The sequence below is a fragment of the Podarcis erhardii genome (assembly GCF_964252035.2).
Source record: "Podarcis erhardii genome assembly, chromosome: 8".
In the NCBI taxonomy this organism is placed as follows: Eukaryota; Metazoa; Chordata; class Lepidosauria; order Squamata; family Lacertidae; genus Podarcis; species Podarcis erhardii.
The window spans coordinates 65,523,751-65,548,292 of NC_138499.1; the positions used below are offsets into that span (position 1 = coordinate 65,523,751).

A 24,542-nucleotide genomic window follows, 5' to 3' on the forward strand; every position below is an offset into this window, starting at 1 on the left:
GTGCAGTGCGCAACCCGAAAACGCAGATCCTGAAGCGTCTGTAACCCGAGGTATGACTGCACTGAAAAAGGACACACTTGTGTGCTGAGGAAGTTTTTGATAAGGTTTGACCCAGTTTTCGTTGAACAGCTGGTTGAACCAAAATGAAATTAAATAGCAATTGGATCTCCTGAGTTAGTCTTTGCAGCGGGGAATGTTTTGATCACAAAATAACTGCCACCTTACCAAAGGTGCTCCCAGTTTAAAAGTCCAGATTGTGTAGAATTGCATCCCCAAATCATCTCTGATCATTTTTCTCGTTTCTCAGATTTGCCAATCCATTCAGAATTTCACAGTAGTTCGAATTTTAAACTAAATCTGAATTTTCAGTTGTATGTAAATCAGATCGTTCTCATTGATTAAAACGACGTGCATTGTGCTTCCCCCTGAATCTGAAGACGTAGGACATGTTTCTAGTGATGTACTGAATTTGCAAAAAGACTATGAAACTTCTGATACCCCAAGAACAACAAAAAGTGTTGGTGCTTTGGTTGTGAAGTTTCTAAATTTTGCCTGGGTACCAGCTCAGCAGCTGCTAACGCTGCTGTGCAGGTAGGTTCAGAACAAGCTAATTTAGTAGCTTGAGGAGGGAAACCAGAGGTTTGGTGTGTGTCCTGGAATTTACCCTTATGGTTGTTTAGTTTAGGGGAAAGTTGTCTTCTCCTCCTGCCACCCCCCGATAGGTTGGAGTTGCTTCCTATAACAGATGGCTGAATAAAGGACAGCTTGTGACGATGGTGAGGCATTTGTTACAGGTACCTCTTGAAAAATTCAGACATGAAACGAGAAAGGTCTCTTTGGTGAATCCTTCTATCTGTAAGATTCCTAGCTTACCAAAGTGTTCCACCTAGTGGATGCTGTTTGAGATTGGATCGTGATGATTGGGAGGTGGGGGTGGGCAGAGAACCCAAAACCAACCTGGCTGTTCTGCAGAAATTGAAAGTTCCTATAGTGGATCTTCACTATTTTTCCATAGGGCTGTTGCAAATTTAGGTGCCTTGCGTAACTTCTTTCTCATTGCTATTACATGCATTATTTGCCTCCCTCAGTACAGTGTGTGTGTGTGTGCGTGCGTGTGTGTGTGTGTGTGTGTGCATGCATGCATGCATTAATGCATAGAAGCAGGTGTTAACTTCGGCCTTTTCTGGTCCTCCCCACTGCTGCTGCTACCGCCCCAGTACGTGACTGAAAGAATGAAAAACGAGTCCTTCAGAGGACCCAGAACAGTAGCTTATAACTGAAATCCCTGGAAGCTGGCATGCTTGCGTTGCATAACTGTCAGTTATGCAAATGATATAGTCCTTTATCTCTTGCATTCATATGTAGGCATTTCAGTTAGACCTGTTTTGGGGGTTTTTTTATACCTCGGAGGCTCCACCCAGTTAGTCTCTTAGATTTCAAGGTTTTAAGTAGTGAATTCCAGTTTCTGCCCCACCCTGTAAAGAGTTCCTCCTTTAGCCATGGCAAGAATGCACTGTTCACACTTTGCTTCCTAGTTCTTTCACAAAAGCCAGAAGCGTTTTGCCACCCTTAAATAGGCTTATAGGGACAATACATGCAACAGCCATGTATTTTTTAGTGAAACATTAACGGTTTTTATTTTGGGAGTGTGTGCACCCTAAAATAGGTCCTGCTGTTGTTGTTGCCATCCATCTGTCTTGAGAGGCAATGGAGTGCCCTTCCAGGGGTAAAGTCAAACTGTTGTGTTAGCAGCACCAAAGTGACCTCCCAGGACTCAAGCCTGGGCAGTGTGTATGGAAATCCTGGGCTGCCCAGGCAAGACCTCCCTCTTGGACTTGCGGCTGTGGTCCAAAGGAAAGCAGAGCAATATGTATTGCTAAATAGGTCCTCTCTTTCAAGGAAAGTCAACAGAATGTGCTAAGTGAATACTAAAAGGTGGGCAACTTCCAAGAATAGGGAGTCTAGTTGCAGGTTTATTTTTAAAACTGGTATACCACCTAATTTTCAAGAGAGAAGGCAGCTTCCAAATGCCACACATAGCTCACCATCCTATTTCCCAACCCCAATTAGTTCACGTGGTCATTAGTTGGTTGCTCCTGAAACTAAGCTTGGAACACACAAAAGATAATCCGACTGGAATAATTCCCACATTCTAGTATCCGAAAATGATATTAAATACCCACTCAGAACACCATTTTATCCTTGCAACAACCTTGTAGGGTAGGTTATCCCATGGTGCAGGAATGGGAAACTTTTGGTCCTCATGATCTCATGATCTTGTTGGACTACAACAACTTCATAATCCATTGGCTATGCCTGCAGGGGCTGATGGGAGCAGGTTCCTGATCCCTGCCTTAGGGTGAATAATTCACGCAAGACCACCATTTGAGCATCATTGCAAGGGGGTTGGACTAGAAAACCCCAAGATTCCTCCCAGCTCTACACTTCTATGATTCTAATGGTGATTTGAACCTGGGCTTCTCATGTCCAAACTCAGGATTGTAGCCACTGCATCCTGTTGGTTCTGCTACCTGAAGCAACCAAATTTCTGGATTTCCCCCCATGCTATGACAACGGTCAAAATGTGGTTGTCCCTGCAGGAGGTTCTTGGTGTGGGTGGATGGGCTGCATTTTGCTTTTCTTGAGCTTAAACTACTTAGCTGTATGGATGCTGATTAAAGGAGGAGTCGGTAAAAGGGGAACTAGGAAGCTGCTGTGGTTGTAAGAAAAAATGAGAAATGCTAGCAAATACTTTGCTAGAAAGGCAGAATGCAAACTTGTGATTTCAAGGGGAGATTCCGGGATATTTGCCGCCAGAGACAGTTAAAAAATTATTGTGCTTTTGATTTTTTTTTGGGGGGGGGTGTTAATTGTTGTTTTCTACTGTGTGTGTGCGTTTGTATGTAACGTGGTAAGTGATGATTCCTCTTTCTATAAAGGAAGGATAGGGTTAAAATATTCTCTCCCACTGAAAGCCACTTAATAGTTCATGTGATCAAGTATTGCTGATTTGGTTGTTTCACAGACTGAATTGGCTCTTGGGGACTTCCCTGCCTTCCATTCTGTGCTGTGGGTTCTTGGGCTCATAATGCCATCTTTTGAGCTGTAACCTAACTGCTGTGATAAATTCTGAATTACAGGAATGTTGTGATGAAGCTGTTGCCAATCTGCTATGATGAATATGGTTATATTCATAACCATCTTCTCTTTTTTGTTCCTGGGGATTAGCTATGTTTGCCATTTTGTCTCAAAACGCTGAACATTCCTACCGCTAAAAACAGTTAGCTCACAAATGTGTGCATTGTGGTCTTTGTGCGGTTCCACGTGACCTCTGCACCAGTCCAACTATCCTCATTTTCTCCCATTAAACCCAACATCTTATCACCAGTCTGCTTTAAAACATCTATAGCTTGTTGATTTCTGTCCGTCTCGGCCTTGAAAGTCATCTTCTTTTCCAAGGACCCTCCCTATCTTAGGTTTTGAGGTTCTCGTTCATAAATACGTGCTCTGTGTATCAGCATGAAAGGAACCTAAACATTTCTTTTTATCAAGAGTTTGTAAATCCCCCATAGTTACTCAGCAGCTGTTAAGCATTCATGAGTTGAAGGCTTAGACTTGTAATCTGTAGCTTTTTAGCCTTCTTGTGCTTGTCATGTGTAGAAGGCCTTCTCAAAAACTCAGATGCGTGCTAACCATACAAGGTGATTGAGTTTACTCAGGCCAATATATCAATAGATGTAATAAAAAAACTAAAGGATGCTGTGTTGGTCTGTTAAAAAACAGTAGTAGCCCAAAATCCATGGTTGAGCAAAACCTATATTAGTGCCAACCAAAATGTCACAAAAGCGAGCAAGCTTTTGATTTCTCCAGAACTTCAGCAGGCTCAAAGCGAGCCACCAATTTTGCATTTAGTTCTTAAGAACTAAAGATATGGTGTTCATCTACTGCATTGGCTATTCATGAAAGAAAGAGGAGAAATGGAATGGCCATTCATTGGCAGCAAAGGGGCAACAGTTTTAAAATGGTTGCCCTGATCCAATAGAAGGACAGGAAAATGCTGAAGGGATCTCGTTTCCACAGCTTTAAAGCTTTTAACAATATGTCAAGATCTACTCAACAGAAGGATGGGGCCCTCTGTGCCCCCTCCCAAATAGATACCCCATCAGGGGTACTGAACTCCGTCATGCCCTGCCCTGCTCTCAGGTCAGGTATGGAGGAATCATATACAGTGGTACCTCGGGTTACAAACACTTTGGGTTACAAACTCTGCTAACCCGGAAATAGTACCTTGGGTTGAGAACTTTGCCCCAGGATGAGAACAGAATTCATGTGCCGGCGGCAGTGGGAGGCCCCATTAGTGAAAGCGCACCTCAGGTTAAGAACGGTTTCGGGTTAAGAACAGACCTCCGGAACAAATTAAATTCGTAACCCGAGGTACCACTGTACACAAGATAGATATCCTTTCCCTCATGTTAGATCAGGGTGAGTGCATTTTGCTAACAGGTAGATCTGTCTTTAATTTTTCTTACATTTTTAGGCTTTTTCCATCTAAGCACATTCCTTTTAAAATAAAATTGCCAACTCGACAAAAGTAAAAACATGCAGTTTGTTTTTTCTTAGTTGGAAAACAAAATGTGGCAATCCTTGTTGTTGTACGCACCAAATCTTGTGCAGATACAAGTTTCTGTGTCTTCATGCTGGCTTTGTTCAGCTGTCAGCTGTACCCAAACAGTTAATCACATGGAACAGATGCTCAGGGGTGCTATGCCAAGGCACTGCCATGCTACTGTTGGGCGTGTGAGTTGGGGTAAAGTGTTTTGCACCAAGGTTGGCTGTAACACTATTGATTTGACTTGGAGGTCCAAGAATAATAGCTCTTAAGTTGGTGAAAAACACACATCCAATCATGCCTTCTGATGTTATCCTTGACCAGGAATGTGTTGGACCCTGACTCAAAACAAATTTATGCGTGGGTGGCTGTGAAGTGAAACGTTATGTGTGTGTGATGATTCCTGGTGCTTTTGATTGCTGAGGAACTTCAATGTTTCTCTTGTTTTCTCTTGCAGACAGCCAATCGGATTTGGAGAATGCAAGTGTGGGAAGTGAAGCATTAGACTTGACCTCTGGTGAAAGAAACCACCTAGAGGAAGCCGCTGAGCTTCCAGACCCTGAGTGCAGTCCCAAAGAGGAGGAGAAGATGGACACATCTCAAGGGGAAGAAGATGCACAAGAGAAACTCAGTGAGGACGAAGAGGGGCTAGAAGAAGACTCTGCCAGTAACAGGAGCCTTGACCTCAATTTTGCTAGCAAGCTCATGGACTTCAAGCTGGCTGAGAGCGACCAGAGCACTGGTAGCGGCATTCAGGCAGAAAAGAAGCATACCTGTGACATTTGCGGGAAGTCCTTCAAGTTCGCAGGCACTCTCAGCCGGCACAAAAAGGCTCACGAGCGCGACGACAGGAAGGACGAAAAGAGCAGCGAGGACGAAAGCAAGAGTGTCCAAGGCGGAGGCCAAGTTCCTATGGCTCAGGAGGAGTCTTCTCCTGAGCAGGAAGAGCCCACAGGAGACCTAAAGGCAGCAGAGTCTCCCATGGACGGTGAGGCCATGGGGAAGGAGAACGAGGAAAGTGAGAGCATCTCCGAGGGGGAGAGCATGGAGCGGAAGTCTTCGGAGAAGAGCGACGACGACAGGAAGCCAAAAGCGAATGGCGGGACTAAGAGCGAGTCAAAGGCAGACAAGAGGAAGAAAGTCTGCACAGTGTGCAACAAGCGATTTTGGTCTCTGCAAGACTTGACGAGGCACATGAGGTCCCATACAGGTAAGAGGGCATTATTCACAACAGTATGACTGTGAGGAAAGGCTGTAGCCTGGCGCCCGAGTATTGTGTGAAGCAGCTCCTAGGTTCGTTCCCAGCATCTCCCCTGTCTGAAAACCTAGGGAGCTGCCACCAGTTTAGACGATCCTCAACCAGGAAGGTTTGACTTGCCTATTTCTGTAGACAAGCAATAGGCAGAGGAGGGAAAACAGCCTTCCATCTCCCACCTTGTATATACGGCTAGAGTGCTTACTATGTTTCTTTTCAAAGAGGTATTCTTGTGCTCTCTTCAACCCTTATAATATCCAGAATCCTTTAGCTGCAGCACGTTACCCACTTTTAATTTTTTGCTGTAGTTTTTTTTTAAACTGTTTTTCCCTGGCCTTCCCTTCCTTTTTTAAAAAAATGAAAAAATAAAATAAATTAACCAGTCTCGTTATAGCAAAGCACAGCCATGAGGAAATAGAACTCAGTTCATTCTCCCTGTGCATTACTTTATTTGCTCTTCGGTTGAAGGTTGAAAAGGAAGTGCTGATTCATGAGCTGTTGGGCTGTTTTTCGTGTTCCTAGGGCTGTATTATGCCAATTGGAAAATAAGTGAAAATTTGGTGTGTGTTTTTCCCTGAAAGAGAAGGAAGCCTGTTTACACTGCAGAGGGAAAGTGCTTTGTCACTGCTGCTGGAGGCATTTCACGAAATTTCTGCAGAAAGCACACTAGCTGAAACGTGAAGAATGAACACCTCGTAAATCACTCACGTTGCATGCAGCATGTCAAACTATTTTGGCCTAATTCTTGCTAAGAGCATCTCTCTAGCTATCTATTTGCAAAGTCAAAGCCCCCTTGGAAATAATCTTTTGGGGGCACTTAACTATGGTTGTAGAGAGACTAACAACAACAACAACAATAATATTATAATAAAAATTTATTATTTATACCCCGCCCATCTGGCTGAGTTTCCCCAGCCACTCTGGGCAGCTTCCAACTGAATATTAAAAACAACACAGCATCAGACATTAAAAACTTCCCTAAACAGGGCCGCCTTCAGTTGTCTTTTAAAAGTAAAATAGTTGTGTATTGCCTTGACATCTGCTGGGAGGGCGTTCCACAGGGCAGGCGCCACTACCGAGAAGGCCCTCTGCCTGGTTCCCTGTACCTCACTTCTTGCAGCAAGGCCCTCAGCGCTGGACTTCAGTGTCCAGGCTGGATGATGGGGGTGGAGACGCTCCTTCAGGTATAATGCACCGAGGCCATTTAGGGCTTTAAAGGTCAGGACCAACACTTTGAATTGTGCTCAGAAATGTACTGGGAGCCAATGAAGTATGAAAATAAAGTGCAGATGCACAGATCTTCAGAAAAGTAACTGGTTTTGCCAGGTTTTACTCCCAAGAGTCAGGGGTTAAGCAAGCAAATGAAAACATGGAGTACATTCAGACTATGGTCCATAGAGTTTCTTGTTTTGCTGTAAAAGCTCCTGCTTTTAGTTTGCTGTGAGTGGTTAGATGGGGAACCTCCCTCCCTCCAGATGATGGGTTCCTAACTCCCATCAGTGCAAGTTTATATGGCTCAGAGATCGGGGATGATGAGAGTTGCCATCAACAACAACTGGAGGACCACAGGCTCCCCATCCCTGATCTCATTGAAATCTGGTGTCCCTTTTCCGTGACAATAAACATGATCAGTTCTTAGTGAAACCAACATGAGCTTCCATCCTGGCAGAATCACCTCTTCCATGGTGGGAAATCAAAGGTCACGATATCGCTGATGTTTTCATGGTCTTGACAGATGAAAAATGCAGGGTTGCCGTTTTATGAGGGGCAATATTCTAAGAAACCTAAATTTGCATTGCTATATGGCACAATCCCCTGCCAACATAGCAGTTCGAAAGCATGTCAAAGTGCAAGTAGATAAATAGGTACCACTCCGACGGGAAGGTAAACGGCGTTTCCGTGCACTGCTCTGGTTCGCCAGAAGCGGCTTAGTCATGCTGGCCACATGACCTGGAAGCTGTACGCCGGCTCCCTTGGCCAGTAAAGCGAGATGAGCGCCGCAACCCCAGAGTCGGCCACGACTGGACCTAATGGTCAGGGGTCCCTTTACCTTTACAGCACAATCGCTTGCCTTCTGCCAGCTTCTGCAAAATAGGTTTGTGTTATGTGGCAGACTGCATTCCAACCCAGGAAGGAAGGAAGGAGTTTGTAAACTTTTCTGTCTTGATTTTATCCTAGGGGAGCGACCTTACAAATGTCAAACCTGCGAACGGACCTTTACTCTGAAGCACAGCTTGGTTCGCCACCAGCGTATCCATCAGAAAGTAAAGAGTGCTAAGAACCACGAGAAGGAGAGCGACCGAGAGGACGGCCACTCTCGGGGCGAGGAAGAAAGCGAAAACGAGTCTCTCCACAGCAGCACCAACCCCATCTCGGAAAACGAGTACGACTCGCTCGCTGGGTTCGGAAGCCATTCCCCAGTCACCAGGAGCCGCAAGGAAAGCCTTGTCAACGCCACAAAGGAGGCCGTTTGCAAAGAAGACAAACCCACCAGTGGGAGTCGGACGGCAGGCTCATGTCCTGCAGAGTCCAGCAAGAACGCCCAGAAGCAAACAGAGTCCCGAGGGAAAGGTGATCGCGGGAGCCCGTCTGGCTTCATCCAGGACTTGCTGGAGATTCACAACAAAAAATCTTCCATGAGTCACATTCTTGCCTCTACAGAGAGTGCACCTCAGCTCTTGGGAGTCGAATGACGGATGCAGAATCATCAGCCGCGCCCCCAGTGAACTGACCCAGCGTACACGGAATAAAGTTGACAATGCAAGCTTTTTTTCTTTTTCTTTTTTGAGATGCTGAATTGGCCTGCTGTCAGTTATGCAGGAATGGGCTTGAGGGCTGGGGAATTGGTGGGTGTGGGAAGATGGCAGTCTGGATTCAGTGCCATAAGTCTTTCAGTATATAAAAAAAATGCAAAAGACTACAGTTATATACTGATTTGAGTGCCTTACTACTTTATTAGGTCTTTTGGTATCATAGGTTTTTTTTAAAAAAAAAAACAACACACGCAAACAAAAAGATGATTTAAAAAAAATATATTAATGACAATTATTTGGAGAGGACCTTTTTCATTTGAGCATTAATGTTACCTTTTGTATTGGGGTGTGTGAGCTTGTTACTGTATATCTGTGATAGCCGCTTTTGTGTGTTCTCTGAGCTGGAAACAAGGAGTCACTGGGGCAAGTAAGCCCTTGGAAACTGGCAGCCGATAACTGGAAGAAGATTTTGAGAAACCCCCAACAGAGGAACTAGAAATAAGGTGTTGATTTTGTTTTCCTATTCTTGATTTGCTACTTTTCTTTTTGTACTTGCCACACCCGGGGGGGGGCAGGGGGAGAGTTAAAACCAGTTCCAGGTGTAAACATGGTTGATTAAACTTGGTCCAAGCCAAAAACCAGGAAAAGCAAAATGTTCAACCTCACTGACTTCTGCTTCTCTGCCTCTCCCCTTCCGCATTCGCGATGATGATGATGTCCTAGCTACTGTCCTTTTGTAAAAGGCTCTTTCTGGCCCTTGTGGACTTAAAGACTCTACAGAAAGAGTTGCATAGCGACTTTAAAAAGAAAAAAAAAACCTATGGAAATTATGCACCCACTTGTTATATATATATGTTTGATTTGTGCTTCAATATATTATTGTTATTTTAATATTTTATTAAAAAAAATTTTTTTGTCTGTTTGCTAATCTCTGCGTTCAGCAGAAACCAATGGGCAATATTTGCCCACGGAAATCTACAACGCAGTTTGGATTGCCTGCTTAAATGTTTGTGATCTAATCTCTCCCCGACTCTCCCCGTCGGAATTGCAACTCTTCTACTGTATTTACACAGAGTCCTAGAGAATCAAGTGTAGGCCAACTCAAGCAACCAGAGCAGATAGACTGAACGAGTGTTGCAAGGAGGGAGAGAGTGGGATTGTAAGGGGGGGGAAACAACCACTTGTGCCCTATGCACATACACATTGTACATGGTTGTGTGTGCCATTTTATTTTTCAATTGCAGGATCCCTGGTTGTATGGACAAGTCCACATGCACCCAGGTGGCATGACTGTAGGGTTGTTCACATGGTCATCTGAGCACTGCTGCCATCCCGCTCCCTCCTTCCCGCTGTTTATTCAGTTTATCCAAGTTGGTTGCATTGACAAGGCCCAAGCCGTTGTTGAAATTGCACGGGGTGTGGGCAGGGGGCATTTCATGGGTGAACAGTTCGTTGCGAGTTAGTGAAAAGGAGAAGGATTGATGGAATTAGCAGCAGGCTGGCGCGGAGAGAAATGCGAGGGGCAAGCAGGTCCTCCAAATTGCATGAGGAAGGCACTGCAGGATTCTGTGAAGTTGACGTTGTTCGAAACTGCAATAGTTGCGTTATCAATTTTTTTTAATGAGCACGATGATTCAGTCTTCCAGATTAAATGTAGAAAAGAAAATTGCAAGCCTTAAATGATGCCGCTACCTTACTGTGCTTTAAAGCAAAATAAAGAAAATACTTACCAGCGATAAAACTAGGGATTGACAAAATAAATTTCCTTCCCAAAATTTTGCATGCAGTTGGGAGCCAGGATTAGACTGCATATCCTGTTGCTGGCAGCAGGAGCCATTGCAAGTCAACCACATTAGGACTGTGACCTGCAGACCAGTTAAGCTGGCATGCTGGGATGTAAGCTTTATTTTCACCCTGAACCTATTTATTTAGAGGGAGAAAAACAATCCATTAGTTTGAACTTCCTTCTCTTGAATCACATGATCAAGATTACCTGCGTTGTTACATTCCTTCATTTGCATTTAAAGATACAGACACAGAGTGGGATTTAAATTGTGCCTCTCGGTCACGTTGCTGCCATCAGGCTCTGCAGAATGGCTCTCACAGATACATTTCATGAGTTTTCTGAGGTCTGTGTGTCTATATTCAACCTTTCCAGCTTGATGGAAACACACATCTTTGGATGGTTTCACCGATTCTGTAGCTTCCTTTTTTAAAATGTTGGGAAGTAACATTGGGCTCGTCCCTCAGTTCCATTGGCTGTGAGTCCAGTACATTGACTTCCCATCTCTCCTGTAAGAATGGAGCCTTTGGAAGTGGGCAATGGAACTGTAGGTGTGCGAACCTTCAGAACTGAAAACGGAACAGAACCAACTTCTGTAGGATGGGCTCTGCTGGGTTTTACCTGTAGTCTGCAGCAGAATGTTCACCACATTAGACCCAAGTATTCTTGTTCAGATTGACTTGTGGATCAAGCATAAGCATTCTGCCGCAGTAGCTGGGCATTGTGCAGAAAGCTCTGGATCAGGGTTTCCCAAATTTGGATCTCTCCAGCTGCTGTTGGACTACAAATCCCATCATGCCTAGTTAGCAGGACCGGTGGTCAAGGATGATGGGAATTGTAGTCCCAAAACAGCTAGAGACCCAAGTTTGGGAAAGGATGCTCTGGATGGTATCCAACTAAGTCGCACTCAAATGAGACCCACTGAAATCGGTGGACTTCAGTTAGTCATGGCTAACTTCAGTCCCATTAATTTCAATGTGTCTTAAGAGTAGAATTAGTTGGGTACCAGACTTGCCCCTTAGTCTTCTGGGGTAAGAGGGAAGTGAAGCGTTTCTGGAGCCCCTGCTGTTTTACTACCCTGGGCCTCTTTTTCTTCTTCTTTTTCTTCACACTGCTAACCTCTCCTGCCCTCAGTGAGGCTCCGTACCTCAAGTGATCTTGCACAGCCGCACCCCGGTATTCAGTTTGGCAATTGGAAGGACAAAACCCGACACCGATTATCTTTTGAATGTCTGCTGCTTCTTAGCACTTCGAATCAGACTGCACAGGAAGAGGGTAGAAATCATTCTGAGCTGAAAATAGTAAATATATAATAAGAAGCAAGGGGAAAGGTGTTGAGGTATAGATAAGGTTTTGTTGTCATTGAGGATTTTTTTAAAAAAAATGTTTTGAAACCATTCCTCCAGATTAGTAGAAAATCAGTACCAATGATTCTTTTTACAAAATCCCTCTGTTAAATGAGTCTTTTCATCAAAGCCAATTTAACGCATCCCTTAATTTTTAATTGCTATTATATTATTATTATATTATAATTATTATTTGGGGGTATTTTTGTTCTTGGGCTGGTTTTTTAAATATATATATATATATATAAATTTGCAGCTCTCCACATTAAACTGCGCAATACTGTGGGGGAGAAGCCATTAACTAAACCAGAACTGTCAAAAACTGCTCCCATCCCACCCCAGACTGTGTGGGTCATTCCACGGACATGCCAAGTCTCTTCGCAGGCCAATTCACATGGTTTCTGTCTTTTGGGGGTGGGCGGGCGCAGGTTTGACAGATGTGAACTAAACTCTATGCTGCAGGAATAATGTGGCAAATATTTTCCCAGCACCCTGCCGGGACATCTGCTAGCAATAATCACTATTGATTTAAAGCTTTATTTAGCCTTTATCTATATCCTAGTAGATTATAAAATCTTGCCACATTTTATTGATGTTTTATTAGTTGCGTTTGATGGAGGAAGAAAACCCCTCTGTTCTTGTTTCCCTCCCCCTTTTGTTGATTGCCTCCCCCTCCATCCTCCTCACATTCACAACCCCCCCCCCCATATTAAACTGTGAAATTTATAACGTGTTTAAACTATGGGTGAATCTTAGGCTTAGTTTTGCATGTTCAGCTAATTCGTCTCTACAACTTTCTTTTTTGTTTTGTTTTTTTATTCCCTCCCCACCTCCTCTTCTCTCAGGGCTTTTTAAAACAACGTGTCCCCTCCACCCCTTTCTGAAATTCTCTTGTTGGATTTGCAATGGAGCAAATTCTGAAAATTCAAATCACTACAATAAGCACCTGACTGTGAAAGCAATACATACGGAAGAACGGAAACAAGGTTTAAAAGAGGCAGTTGACGTTTGCAGCTGTAATGGCATAGCTCAGGCTTTCTCTTGTCTGGCAACCTCAAGATTCTTTGGATGGCAGCCTCCACCTGCCCCAGCCAGCATGACCAATGGTCAGGGCTGGTGGAAATTCTAGTCCAAAACCTCTGGAGGGCACCAGATTGGGGGAGGCTGACAAAGTTCATCTGGAGATTTAATTCCAGCTTCGCAATGATTTATAAGAGTCTTTTATCTTCCATCACCCAAACCCCCAATTCTCCCATCACCCTAGAGCAGACACTGGAGTTACCTCCATGTCCCATGATGAGTCTCTGTGTTGCTACCCCCTGTGTTGGTTGGATCATGAAACTGTGGTGAGATGATTTGTGAGGACAGAGCAGGACACTTGGAGTAGATCCACTAGTGCAGCGTGGGGAACCTGCAGCCCTCCCAGGTGCGTTTGGGCTGCATCTCCCATTCTACCTGGCAGTTGGCTATGCTGAGTGGTGCTGATGCGAGCTGGAATCCAGGAAGATTTTGAGGGGGCGTCAGGTTCGTCATCCTTGTTCTAGCCCCTCGAAGCGATTAAGGGAAAAGGTCCTGGAAAGGAAATAAGGTCTAGACACTGAGGTGTTGTGGTAAATCCTTGCCTTGTTTCTTTTAGCATCATAATAGTTTTGAGGAGCCAACGTATCCATTGCAGGTTCTCCCCCTTGCACTGTCCCTGGGCTGGTTGAGTCAAGTTTCGCTAGAGATAAGAGGATGGGGCGTGGGCTGTCTTTTTTGTCCCTCCCCGCTTGTCCCCTCGAGAAGGAAGTTCAATCGTTAAACTTTAATCAGCCTGTGCAAGGAAACAACAATTAGTGTGTAGAATCCACATGCAGATATATATAATATTATTCTTTTTCTAAAGGGAACTTCTTAAAAAAAAACTGCTGCTACAAGTTATGTACAAGACTGGTTTATGCCACATGAACAGAGAATCACGCGTTTTGTTTGGTTGTTTCTATTCCTCTTCTCATTCAGTTGTATGTTACTTCTAAATTCAACATGATGAAAGTAATTGCTGTTCTGTATCAAACAATCTTCGCAATAAAATGTTATATTTAAAAAAACAACAACAACCTTGGAGGTCGCAAAATATGCATTAATTCTTTTGGGGGGGGTGTTGTATGTGATTATATTTTAATCCAGTGTGTTGAAAGGGACATTTCTAAATGAAGCATGTGCTGAGGGATAGTTCACATTTCTTTCTGTCCTGCCAACTGCAACTAAGTAAATTTTCTCCCAAACATAAATACCGTATGTGTGTTTCACTACTAATTTCCGGTGAAGCTGCAGTGTTAGTCTGTTGCATCAAAATCAACAGCAGTATTCTGTGTGGCACCTTTAAAGGCTAGCAACTTTTGTAATGGTGTAAACTTTAATGGGCTAGAGTATATCTAATAAAGTAGGCTTTAGCCCATGAAAGCATTATGCCATTATAAAAAAAAGTTAAGTTGCCAAAACACTATGTACAGTGGTACCTCGGGTTACATACGCTTCAGGTTACATACACTTCAGGTTACGGACTCCGTTAACCCAGAAATAGTGCTTCAGGTTAAGAACTTTGCTTCAGGATGAGAACAGAAATCGTGCTCTGGTGGCGCAGCGGCAGCTGGAGGCCCCATTAGCTAAAGTGGTGCTTCAGGTTAAGAACAGTTTCAGGTTAAGTACAGACCTCCGGAATGAATTAAGTACTTAACCTGAGGTATCACTGTATTAAGTAGTGGGTTGACAAAGCAGACGAGACAGGGATTTCTCCAAGTGGTTCCTTATAGTAAGCTGGAACTGAACTGAACTAAACAGCTCAGCTGGGTTTCCCGTCTAAATTAACTGACGTGGACCTGAGTGAAAACTATATACACAATACCCCTGGTGGCAAGGGTGAGAACTTCAATACATAACACTATATTTATTAGTAGTGATTTAAATTGGTCATGCTTGCTGTTTCACCTCTGTTGAATTATTTGATCATTTATTTAGTTGCTAGGCCATTGGAATAGATAATATGCTAATTACTTTCCCTCATTCCTCTCTGAAATTTATGCCACCAAATCCAACTTAGAGGAACAGTGCCTTTGCCTGACTAATAATCAATAAAAAATAATAGCAAAAGGGAAAGGATTCGTAGTTCTTAAATGGGAGGAATTGCTCTTGGTCATGTCTCTCTCTTTCCACTGGGAGGCACACTTATAAGGACAAGCAACCCTGGAAGAATATCGGGCTTCTTTTAAATTCTCTCACACGCTGACACTTCCTTGTAAAAACTGGCCACGGACACTCATAACCCCCCTGGAGGCAATTAACTTTGACACACACAATAGAGGAATAGCGGCCAAGTTTCCATGTGCAGAAGGATTTGAAAATAAGAACAGGCAGTCCAAGCAGCATTAATGTTTGATTTGTGGTGTCTTTTAATAATTTCTTCTTATTAGGAACTGCCTTGAATGGGATTTTTAAAAAGTATTTTAAATAAGCTGCCCATTTTGCAATGTGTGTAGATGTAGTTAGGGCAGAGGAGGAGGTGGATAGCAAGGCTTTTGAGATGCCTAAGGCCCTCAAATATAATTTTGCAATTGATGTGGAGACCGTGGAACTTGGCCCAGGGAGAGCCTGTTTCTCAAGGAAGTGGGCCGCCAACATCTTCCAAGTTTCAGGTGCTGAAAGAAGGCCTGAAGCCAGATTGAAATGGGGTAAAATTATTGGCTTTCTAAATTCTCCCCAGGCCATAACGCTCACCAGGCCTCCTCTGCACCAGACTAGAGTTTGTCCTTGAAATGTGGCAATGCTTCTTGCTTTTCTCTTTAGTTTTTTGGGGGGTTGGCAGGGGATAGGCATTTTGTAGCATACTGTTGCTCCGCCCACTAATGCCTCTTGCACACACCACAGACATGCTTCCCATGGAAAGTTGACCCTCAGACTGAAAACATTTCCCTGCCTCTGTTCTAAAGCTTTGCCAACATTGCGTGGGTTTGCGTAGCTTGAGCTTTCGTTGCCTTGATTTGTGCGGGAGGCTCTTCGAGCCTGCATCAAGTTTTAAATGTTGTTCCATACCAGCCTAATCTCCATGAGCAGTGTGAGATGCCAGGGGCACGTACCAGGGTCTGTGTTCCCTTGGGGGGCAATTAAGACACATTAGAGACTGTGGTGTCTTTATGGGATATGATTTATTTACACACACATGCAACCTGCACCTAGACGGAGGGGATGCAGAGCGTTCGGTTGGGTTCAGAGGCATCCTATTCACCCATCTCCTGTCTCTGTCACAGTCTTTGCCAACCATCCACTGTGTCGGCTGCCCTTCAATTCCTGTATGGAGTTCTGCCCACTTCCTTTTCCTTCGCAGCAGCACTTGCTGAAAACAGCAACTCCCTGTCTGCTTCCAACATCCCAACCTGGTCACCCTGGCGACCCCTCTTTCCCAAGCCCATTGCAGAAGACATTTCCCTCCACTGTTCACATCAAATACTGCCCAAATTTGGAAACCCAAAACTGGGATGCACATCTTCTGGGGCATACACTCTGGCAAGTCATGTGGCCCTCACTCTCTTCCCTGCACCCCAAAACTTGGCCCTGAAGAAAGCTGTTTTTCAGGCGGTGAGCCCAGTGAGAGATTGTGGCACCCAAAATGGCCGGCACGATGTCCCGTTTTTTCCGGGACACTTGGCAGATATGACATCAGTAGCCCTTTCCCAAAAGCTACTAGGCCAGAGGGTCTTATGCTTCGCCCATGACTTACCATTATCCAACAAACCAGGCCATTCTCAGCCTTTTGTTTCTTCAGTGACCCAGTGAGCCATTGCCAGCCTGACCTCATGAGGGAGATTGCCACTATTATTTCCTAGCCTTTGTAAATTTATAAGTTTGTCCAATTTCTAACCCTTCACTGAATATAGTGGTTATGTAGTGGTCGGCCCTTCACAACTCATAACATCATGATGCCTGTTGCTTATCGGAGGAATGGAATAATTTCTGATATTATTTCATGTCTATTCCAGCTTTCGCCCAACTTGCATACATGATTCTCTGCCTCCCTAGTTTTATTCTCACAATGGCCCTGTGAAATAGGTTAGGCTGAGAAGCACTGTCTGGCCCCAGGTCGCCCAGTGAACTGCATAGCTGAGGAAGGGCCAGATGCAAATGTGAGTTTGAAGCATCTGTTGTTGCAAGTTCTAATTCTGTGGCTCTCAAGACTGTCGATCCTTAGTCCATTTTTTTCAAGCAACTGAAATAACTCTGCCTTTGCTTTTGGGGCGTGTGGAGTGCTCAGATGCATAAACCAGGCACGGAGAGTGCATGTGTGTGGCTCCTGTGTGTGCAGCTTTGAAAAGCAGACCACCCAAAATTAAGCGTGGGGTGTCGTCATATCTCTGCACGTCTTCCAAAGCCACTTCTGGTTCTTGTTTGAAACCTCTCCAGTTTCAGCTCCTGCACCCCTTCCAGGTTTCGTAATGAGGGCTAGCGTGAGCTGCTAAATAACAGCTGACAGCCTGCCGTGGCACTCAGGATGCATAAAAGCTCGAAAAAGACCCAGGTGTGTGGTGGAAGCTTTGCATCAGAATTGCCAACAGATGCCAGCATGTCTCTTGCTGGCAGTTTGAAAAAAACAAAACAAAAAAACATGCAAGCAAACAACATTTGGCCATCATTATTCTTGTTTAGTTTCTGGTACCTGATGACAAATGTGGGAAACCCAGCCTTGGAAACTGAGCCGTAAAAGTTAGTAGCGCCCCCCCCCCCCGAATCCTGCCAACTTGGCCACTGTCTTACTCATTGGTGGTTCAAGAGCAGGGTCTGCAAAGGAATGACACAACACTCTCCCCATTTTAAGGAGGCTTTTCTGCATGGTCCCTTAGGGGGTGAGGTTGATTCTTGCTTGCCAGAGCTAACCAAGCAAGTGTTGTTTACAAGCCCATACACATTGGAAAGTGAACAGTTATTGTTAATGCAGCTCCCCACCCATCCCATCCCAACAGCGACGGTATTTGCTGACAGTCGGTACATTTACGAGATGTTGGAAGGTATCTGTTTTTGTAAAACGGCACTGCAGATTCTATAAAGTTTGTCTGAGCCCCATTTGGGGGTCCCTGGGTCATCTGCGGTGAGGCAGAGCATGACTTGCTGTGTTGCCTTTGAAACTCCAGTGAAGGTCAACTGGGGGTGTCTCTGAAATCCTTTCAGTGTCACGTGAAGACTATTGTTTTTATTTTGTTGTTGTTGTTGTTGTTGTTGTCGTCCAGTCTGTTATTTGCATACATCATTATTAAATACTATCATCATTGCCCCCACTCTATTCTACATTTTACAAACACCTTGGGGAAGCTGTACACCTGAAAATTAAGATGTGGGTGCTTAAAATAAAACGAACAATTGGTTTAATTAGAATGCTTCCAGATAGGGATCACAGAACTGTATAGAGTGGGAAGGAATCCTAAGGGTCATTTAGTCCAACCCCCTGCAATGCAGGAATCCTGTTCACAGTCGAACCACCAACCTTTTGGGCAACAGGCAGACCCATTGCGCCATAGTAGGAATCAGTGTTGCACAGGTATACATGTTTTTTCCCTGCAGGGTTCCCATTACATCATCATCAAAATGCCAGCCTATATATGTGTGTGTGTCTGTGTTGTACTAATAAACCCATTATACAGCCACTGTCACTCCTGATATGTGAGCTCATTCATGCACCCCCCCCTTTGGTGGATGGATTGGTATGTGTACGGTGATATTTTGGTGGGCAGCCTCTACCACAAGTCCTCGCCTTCCATTTGCTCCTCACCCGAACACAACCAAACCATTTTATTTCTGGAAACCCAAATGGTAACGTGTGCCAGTTGCAGCATGCCTAAAGTGTACCATGGGATGAAAGGGTTCACACACACACACACACTGCAGTCACAATTGGGAATAATAATACAGTGGTACCTCGGGTTACAGACGTTTCAGGTTATAGACTCCGTTAACCCAGAAATAGTACCTCAGGTTAAGAACTTTGCTTCAGGATGAGAACAGAAGTTGCACAGTGGCGGCAGTGGGAGGCCCCATTAGCTAAAGTGGTACCTCAGGTTAAGAACAGTTACAGGTTAAGAACGGATCTCCAGAACGAATTAAGTTCTTAACCCGAGGTACCACTGTAATAATAATAATAATTTATACTACCCTTCATTCAAAGTTTGCCAAGCAGTTCACAATATAAAAATAAAACATGGGAACACAAAACCCATAATAAAACAAAAACAAACCAATAACTTCCTCCCACAAACACGTTTAAAAGGCCATAGAATGTTAATCAGCCCAAGGCCTAGTTGAAGTAGCCACCTGTTCAAGAACCTTGCCCAAGAAGGGGAAACTGGCAATTGGCCGGTAGTTACTTAGATTTTCCAAATCCAAGGAGTGGTTTGACCTCTGTCTCCTTTATGGACCACCCCCTCTCGCAGGGAGACATTTACCTCCTCCCTGTCCCCTCCCTGCTCATTTTTTTAATCAGCCAAGGGTGGCAACGGTCCAGAGTGCAAGCGATCCAACACTGATTCTCTCCTCACACCCCACCCCCAAGCTGCTTTTAGTTAAGGAAGAATGTACCCTGTGCTAAACGCACAAAAGGGAACATACTACTAGAGTTTTCATCCCTAGAAGAACCCTGTAAGGTAGATTCGACATTTTTCTCTCAGGCAAAGAGATGGGTTTGCCCTGCAGCTCATGTAGAAACTGCTCTTACCAAACAGGAGCTGCTAGGCCCTGTGGAACAGTGCACTGGAGTGATTTTGCACATGGGGATTTGTTTTAAATAGCATTTCCTCTCCAATCTCTCATCTTTTTTTAACATCCATGATTGATGTGGAAGTCTGAAAGTTTGACTCCTATAGATGTGTATGTACGTATGCATGAGAACTTCCTTCCTTTCTATAAACGGTCCCCTTTTGTTGCTGCAGCAGGGTGGTGAGGACTCTTCTACTGTCGTCCCGGTTCCTGACCCTGACAGACTCCCCTGAGCTGCTTGAATGGATGTGGAAAAGTGGCTCACGCAGAGTGCTGTGGAACCCGACAAGCCCAACAGCTTCTCCTCTTGTTTCTCTCTCTGCTCTGTGAGGAAGGAAAAACCCAGCAGGCTGTTAGCAAAGCAGCTTGATGCATTCGGTATCTGGAACGGAAGCAACCGAGTGCAAAGAGCTTTTGAGACAGAATTTGAAATTAACAACGTTTGGTGAATAGTTGAGCTTCTGTATCGGCTGCCGTATTCAGCGAACCTAATGACAGGCCTCCATCCGTTCTGGTCTAGCACGACGCAATGGTACTTACAGCTTCACACACACACTCCCCAATTTTCCATTTGCTCAGGGAAACATCTGAGTGTGAGCTCCATTGTTTTCTTGGCCTCCTGTAGCTTTCTCCAATGCCTACTCCTTTAAAAAAAAAGGAAGAAAAGCGTTCAGTTACTGGTTGGGCCTGGTTAGCCTTCTGAGTTGGCAAAGTAATTTTGTCTACGTTGTCAAAACACAAGTGCCAGATAGGAGTGAACTGAGGTGTCTTATCTGGTGTTGCAGCATTTTACAAGTACACCGCATCCTTTGCACAAAGTCACAAGCGTAATTTCTTGCACTGTGGGCCCATGCCTGACCAAAGAAACAAATAAAAATAAAATTTGCAATGTTGCCTCCAGAGGTCAGTTTCTGCTAGTAAAAAAAGGTAAAGGTAAAGGACCCCTTGGTGGTTTAAGTCCAATCAATGGCGACTATGGGGTTGTGGCACTCATCAGAGCACACAGAAACATCGTTTACCTTCCCGCCGCAGCAGTACCTATTTATCTACTTGCACTAGTGTGCTTTCGAACTGCTAGGTTGGCAGGAGCTGGGACAGAGCAATGGGAGCTCACCCCATCGTGGGGATTCAAACTGCCAACCTTCTGATCGGCAAGCCCAAGAGGCTCAGTGGTTTAGAGCACAGTGCCACCTGCATACTTTGGGCAGATATGTCACAGTTGGGGGTCAGCAGTGACTGGAAGTTGCCATGGGCTGGAGGCTAGATGGCGAGGAAACCCTACCCAATCTCCAAGCGTCACCAGCCCTATTTAGGTCTTCAAAGGATACATCTGGTATTCTTACACATGGAATAAGGAAGTGTCTCTGCCCAGATCTTCCCGCATTAAGTGGAAACCTGAAGGGAACATACAATGGTACTTCTGGTTACGTACTTAATTCGTTCCGGAGGCCCGTTCTTAACCTGAAACCTTTCCTAACCTGAAGCACCACTTTAACTAATGGGGCCTCCTGCTGCCGCTGCACCGCTGCTGCACGATTTCTGTTCTCATCCTGAAGCAAAGTTCTTAACCCGAGGTAATATTTCTGGGGTAGCGGAGTCTGTAACCTGAAGCGTATGTAACCCGAGGTACCACTGTACATTATCCCCCAAAGGCCAACAACAACAAATACTGTAGGTCTTTAATCAAAACCCCCTTGCACTGGCAGGGATTTGCCATAGAGGTTCCCTTTTGAATAATATAGTACAAGGGTATACTAGGCAGATCTGGTTAAAAAAAGGTGCTTTTTAAAATCAGTAGTGAAAAAAGTGAAGTAATCTACATTGCCATCTAAGGAAGGTGGCCGTGTAAGACCATTAAATAAGTTCAGCATCTAAAATTACTTAACCACACCTGAATGTGACCTGGTATGTGTGTGAATCGCTCTTGCTCAAACAAACAAAAATAAATGGATTTGCTCAAGGGAATCTCCTCAGATGCCCACTCAGATCCATTTCAAAGATTTTATCAATAGCATCATGGTTGCCCCAAATTGCCCACCTCGCCTGCAGCTTCCTGTGGCTGTAAAAACATTCCCTCACAGTTTTGCCTGGTCACAATAGAACTTCCAATGCCAGTTTTGTTGCTTGGTGGGAAAACTTCTGGTGTGATTTGCTTTTAAAGAGAAGATTTGAAGGTTGTCCCAGATCCCTGCGGACCTCAGCTATGCAGCAGGGCTTTTGCATTTTTAGCTAGCAACACCACCACTGATGTTTAAATGGGACCCAGTGGATTTTAATGCAATGAAGCTAAAACAGTGGTTCGCAGATCGTTCCATATGTGAGAGCTTCTACAGAGTCGAGCTTTAGTGCATTACTGTGGCTGACTTAACAATGTGATGGCATTGTTGCTGGAATTAATATCACATGAATAAACTGCCTTGCAAATCTGATAGTTGTGTAAGGGCTTAGAAATTTAATTCGGGCCAGATACACCCTCGGGGACTTGGATCCTAAAATACTGTTAACTTAAAGATGCTTGTGGAAGGAAAGTTTTCCATCTCCTCCTTGCCCTTGCATCTGCCTGCAGAAAAGAGTCTGGAGCCTTTTGGGATGGAGTTGAGTGAGTATAGAAACAAGCTATGGTTTTCCCAGTAGTGATGTATGGAAGTGAGAGGTGGACCATAAAGAAGGCTGATCGCTGAAGAATTGATGCTTTTGAATTATGGTGCTGGAGGAGACTCTTGAGAGTCCCATGGACTGCAAGAAGATCAAACTTATCCATTCTGAAGGAAATTAGCCCTGAGCGCTCACTGGAAGGACAGATTGTGAAGCTGAGACTCCAATACCTCATGAGAAGAGAAGACTCCCTGGAAAAGACCCTGATGTTGGGAAAGATGGAGGGCACAAGGAGAAGGGGACGTCAGAGGATGAGATGGTTGGACAGTGTTCTCGAAGCTACCAGCATGAGTTTGACCAAACTGCGGGAGGCCGTGGAAGACAGGAGTGCCTGGCGTGCTCTGGTCCATGGGGTCACAAAGAGTCGGACACGACTAAACAACAACACAAACAACAACAGAAACAAGCTAGTACAAAAAACAACAATTTCATTTGTTGCTACACCCATCCATGCCATACAGCCCTCGGAGGATTGCTCAGAATGGAATGTGGCCCCGATTCCTGTATTAAAGGCTGAAACTCGACAGCCTTCTTCTGGAGATTATCTTTCTCCAGTCTAGATGGCCTACTGCGCCTCTGATTCTCTCTGTGAAAACATCCCGAAGTCTGCCTTAACTCTGGAGGCTTCCTGTCCTTCTTAACCTCTTCTCCTCTACGCAGCTTTCTCCGCTGCCAGGAAAAAAAACGCTTTACTCGAAGCCTCCCAACTGTCAGGCTGCGGGCGATCTGCATTTCGACAGCTGCCGTGATTCCTTTGGCGTGGCTTGCAGAATGGGCTGGCATTTCCCAGCCCCTGTTCAGGTCCTGGAGTAGGTTCGGCAGAGGAGAGGCCGAGCGAGTGGCTCACACAGGTGCCTGCATGTGTGGCTCACAGGTGTGCGGCTCGAGCATCGCATGGTTTGTTCCTGGGGCAGAATATGCTTGGCTGCTTCTGCCAGGCCTGTGGGAGGGCACTTAGGCAGCCGAGGCAGTTTTGAGGAGCTGAAGCAAAGAAAGGAAGGGAAATTGCAGACTCTGACATCCGCTGCTCCCTGCTAGGCTCTTCTTCTGTATTTTGGATACAAGAGCAAACAAAGGGGGGGGGGGGTCCAGAACCGTTTCGCTCTGCTTTGCTGCATTTAGTTCCTCTTTGCAATCCAGGCCATTGTGGTGCATCTTTACTTTTTTTTCTGCACACCAGGAAATCCTGCTTTTCCATAGAGTTATATAATCTGCAACTGTCATTGATGGCATTTTGTCCCAAAAAATAACAAATGTTTGCTGAGGAAATAAAGGGAGTATCCTACAAGAGCTGTCATTCACGTACTGTTGCAAAACTGGCCTGAGCAAAGCTTCTTTAAGGAGACGGGGCATTTGATAACAGAATCGATGCAAGGAACCCGTCGCAATGGAAAGGTGGGAGTTCCTCTGGAGTTGAATGCAAGCACAAAGGTTCAGGGCAGTTCTTAGAGTGCACTGTGCTGTATCTGGTGCTGCCTTTATTTATTTTGCTTCTTCTAATTATAGCCTTCCTTTCTCCAAGTGGCTCAGGGTGATTTATGTACAGTCCCCCCCCCACCTTTCATTCTCACAACCAGTGAAGGGGGTGGAGGAAGGATTGGAACCCAGGACTCCTAGTCGGACACTCTGATGGGGTGGCGGCAGCTAATGGTTAACCCTTGGCCAGTCACCTGGGTATGTGTGGCTGGCCAACACACACACACACACACACACACACACACACGGCCTCTCTCTCTCTCCACCTGATATTAGCTGAGGGTGTATGTGTGTTATTTTTCCTCCCTGATAATCAGGCAATTGATCTGATGACTGGGGAAGGGATACTTCGCATCCTCATCAGGGCACTGGGCTGGGCAGAGAAGTTCAAACCTCTTCACCTACCCCAGGGCAGTGTCATCCTTTGTCGTTCCATTTGTCCCTTCTGCCCAAATTTGTGTGGGCCTGCTGGAGGGCATGGGGCGTGGAGAGCAGCTGGATAACATCCCTGGGTCTGAGCTAGCCAACCGTGCTCTAGACTATAATATAGTGTCAGTTGTCCTATTTTATCGGTGATTTTAAAGTACATGTTATGTAAAGTGCTTTGAGGTGTTGATAACTGAGCTGTATGTGAATCCTGTTTGATGGTAATGATGATGACAATTATATAAGAGACAGTGATTTGCAGGTACCAGGAACTATCCCTAGTAGATAGGAGCAGTTAGAACTATGGGATCTCCCTCCTGAAGATAGTCCAGAAAGTCCAGAAATGTATCTGGGATAGAGGAGTTTTTAAGGTGCTTTGAACCAAGAAGGTGGTTCCGTGGAAATATTTCAATATTTACATTCAGGGCATTTTTTTAAATTATTATTATTATTATTTTGCAACAAC

General features: G+C 44.8%; 1 protein-coding gene and 1 long non-coding RNA gene across 14 annotated transcripts in view; one reads left to right on the plus strand and one right to left on the minus strand.

Moving 5' to 3' along the window:
* Positions 1-14,016, plus strand: part of RREB1 (ras responsive element binding protein 1) — a 126,760-nt gene extending 112,744 nt beyond the window's left edge. For 12 of the 13 annotated variants that reach the window (XM_081872972.1, XM_081872967.1, XM_081872966.1 and 9 more), the window contains 2 exons: positions 5,067-5,819; positions 8,043-14,016. In XM_081872972.1, coding sequence (XP_081729098.1) covers positions 5,067-5,819; positions 8,043-8,557 — 1,268 coding nt within the window. In that variant the 3' untranslated portion in view covers positions 8,558-14,016. The remainder of the gene's footprint in view (positions 1-5,066; positions 5,820-8,042) is intronic. The other variant, XR_014159125.1, reaches the window with a different exon arrangement.
* Positions 1-24,542, minus strand: part of LOC309348104 — a 436,068-nt gene that overhangs the window by 146,829 nt on the left and 264,697 nt on the right. The gene's annotated exons all lie outside the window — the stretch shown is intronic.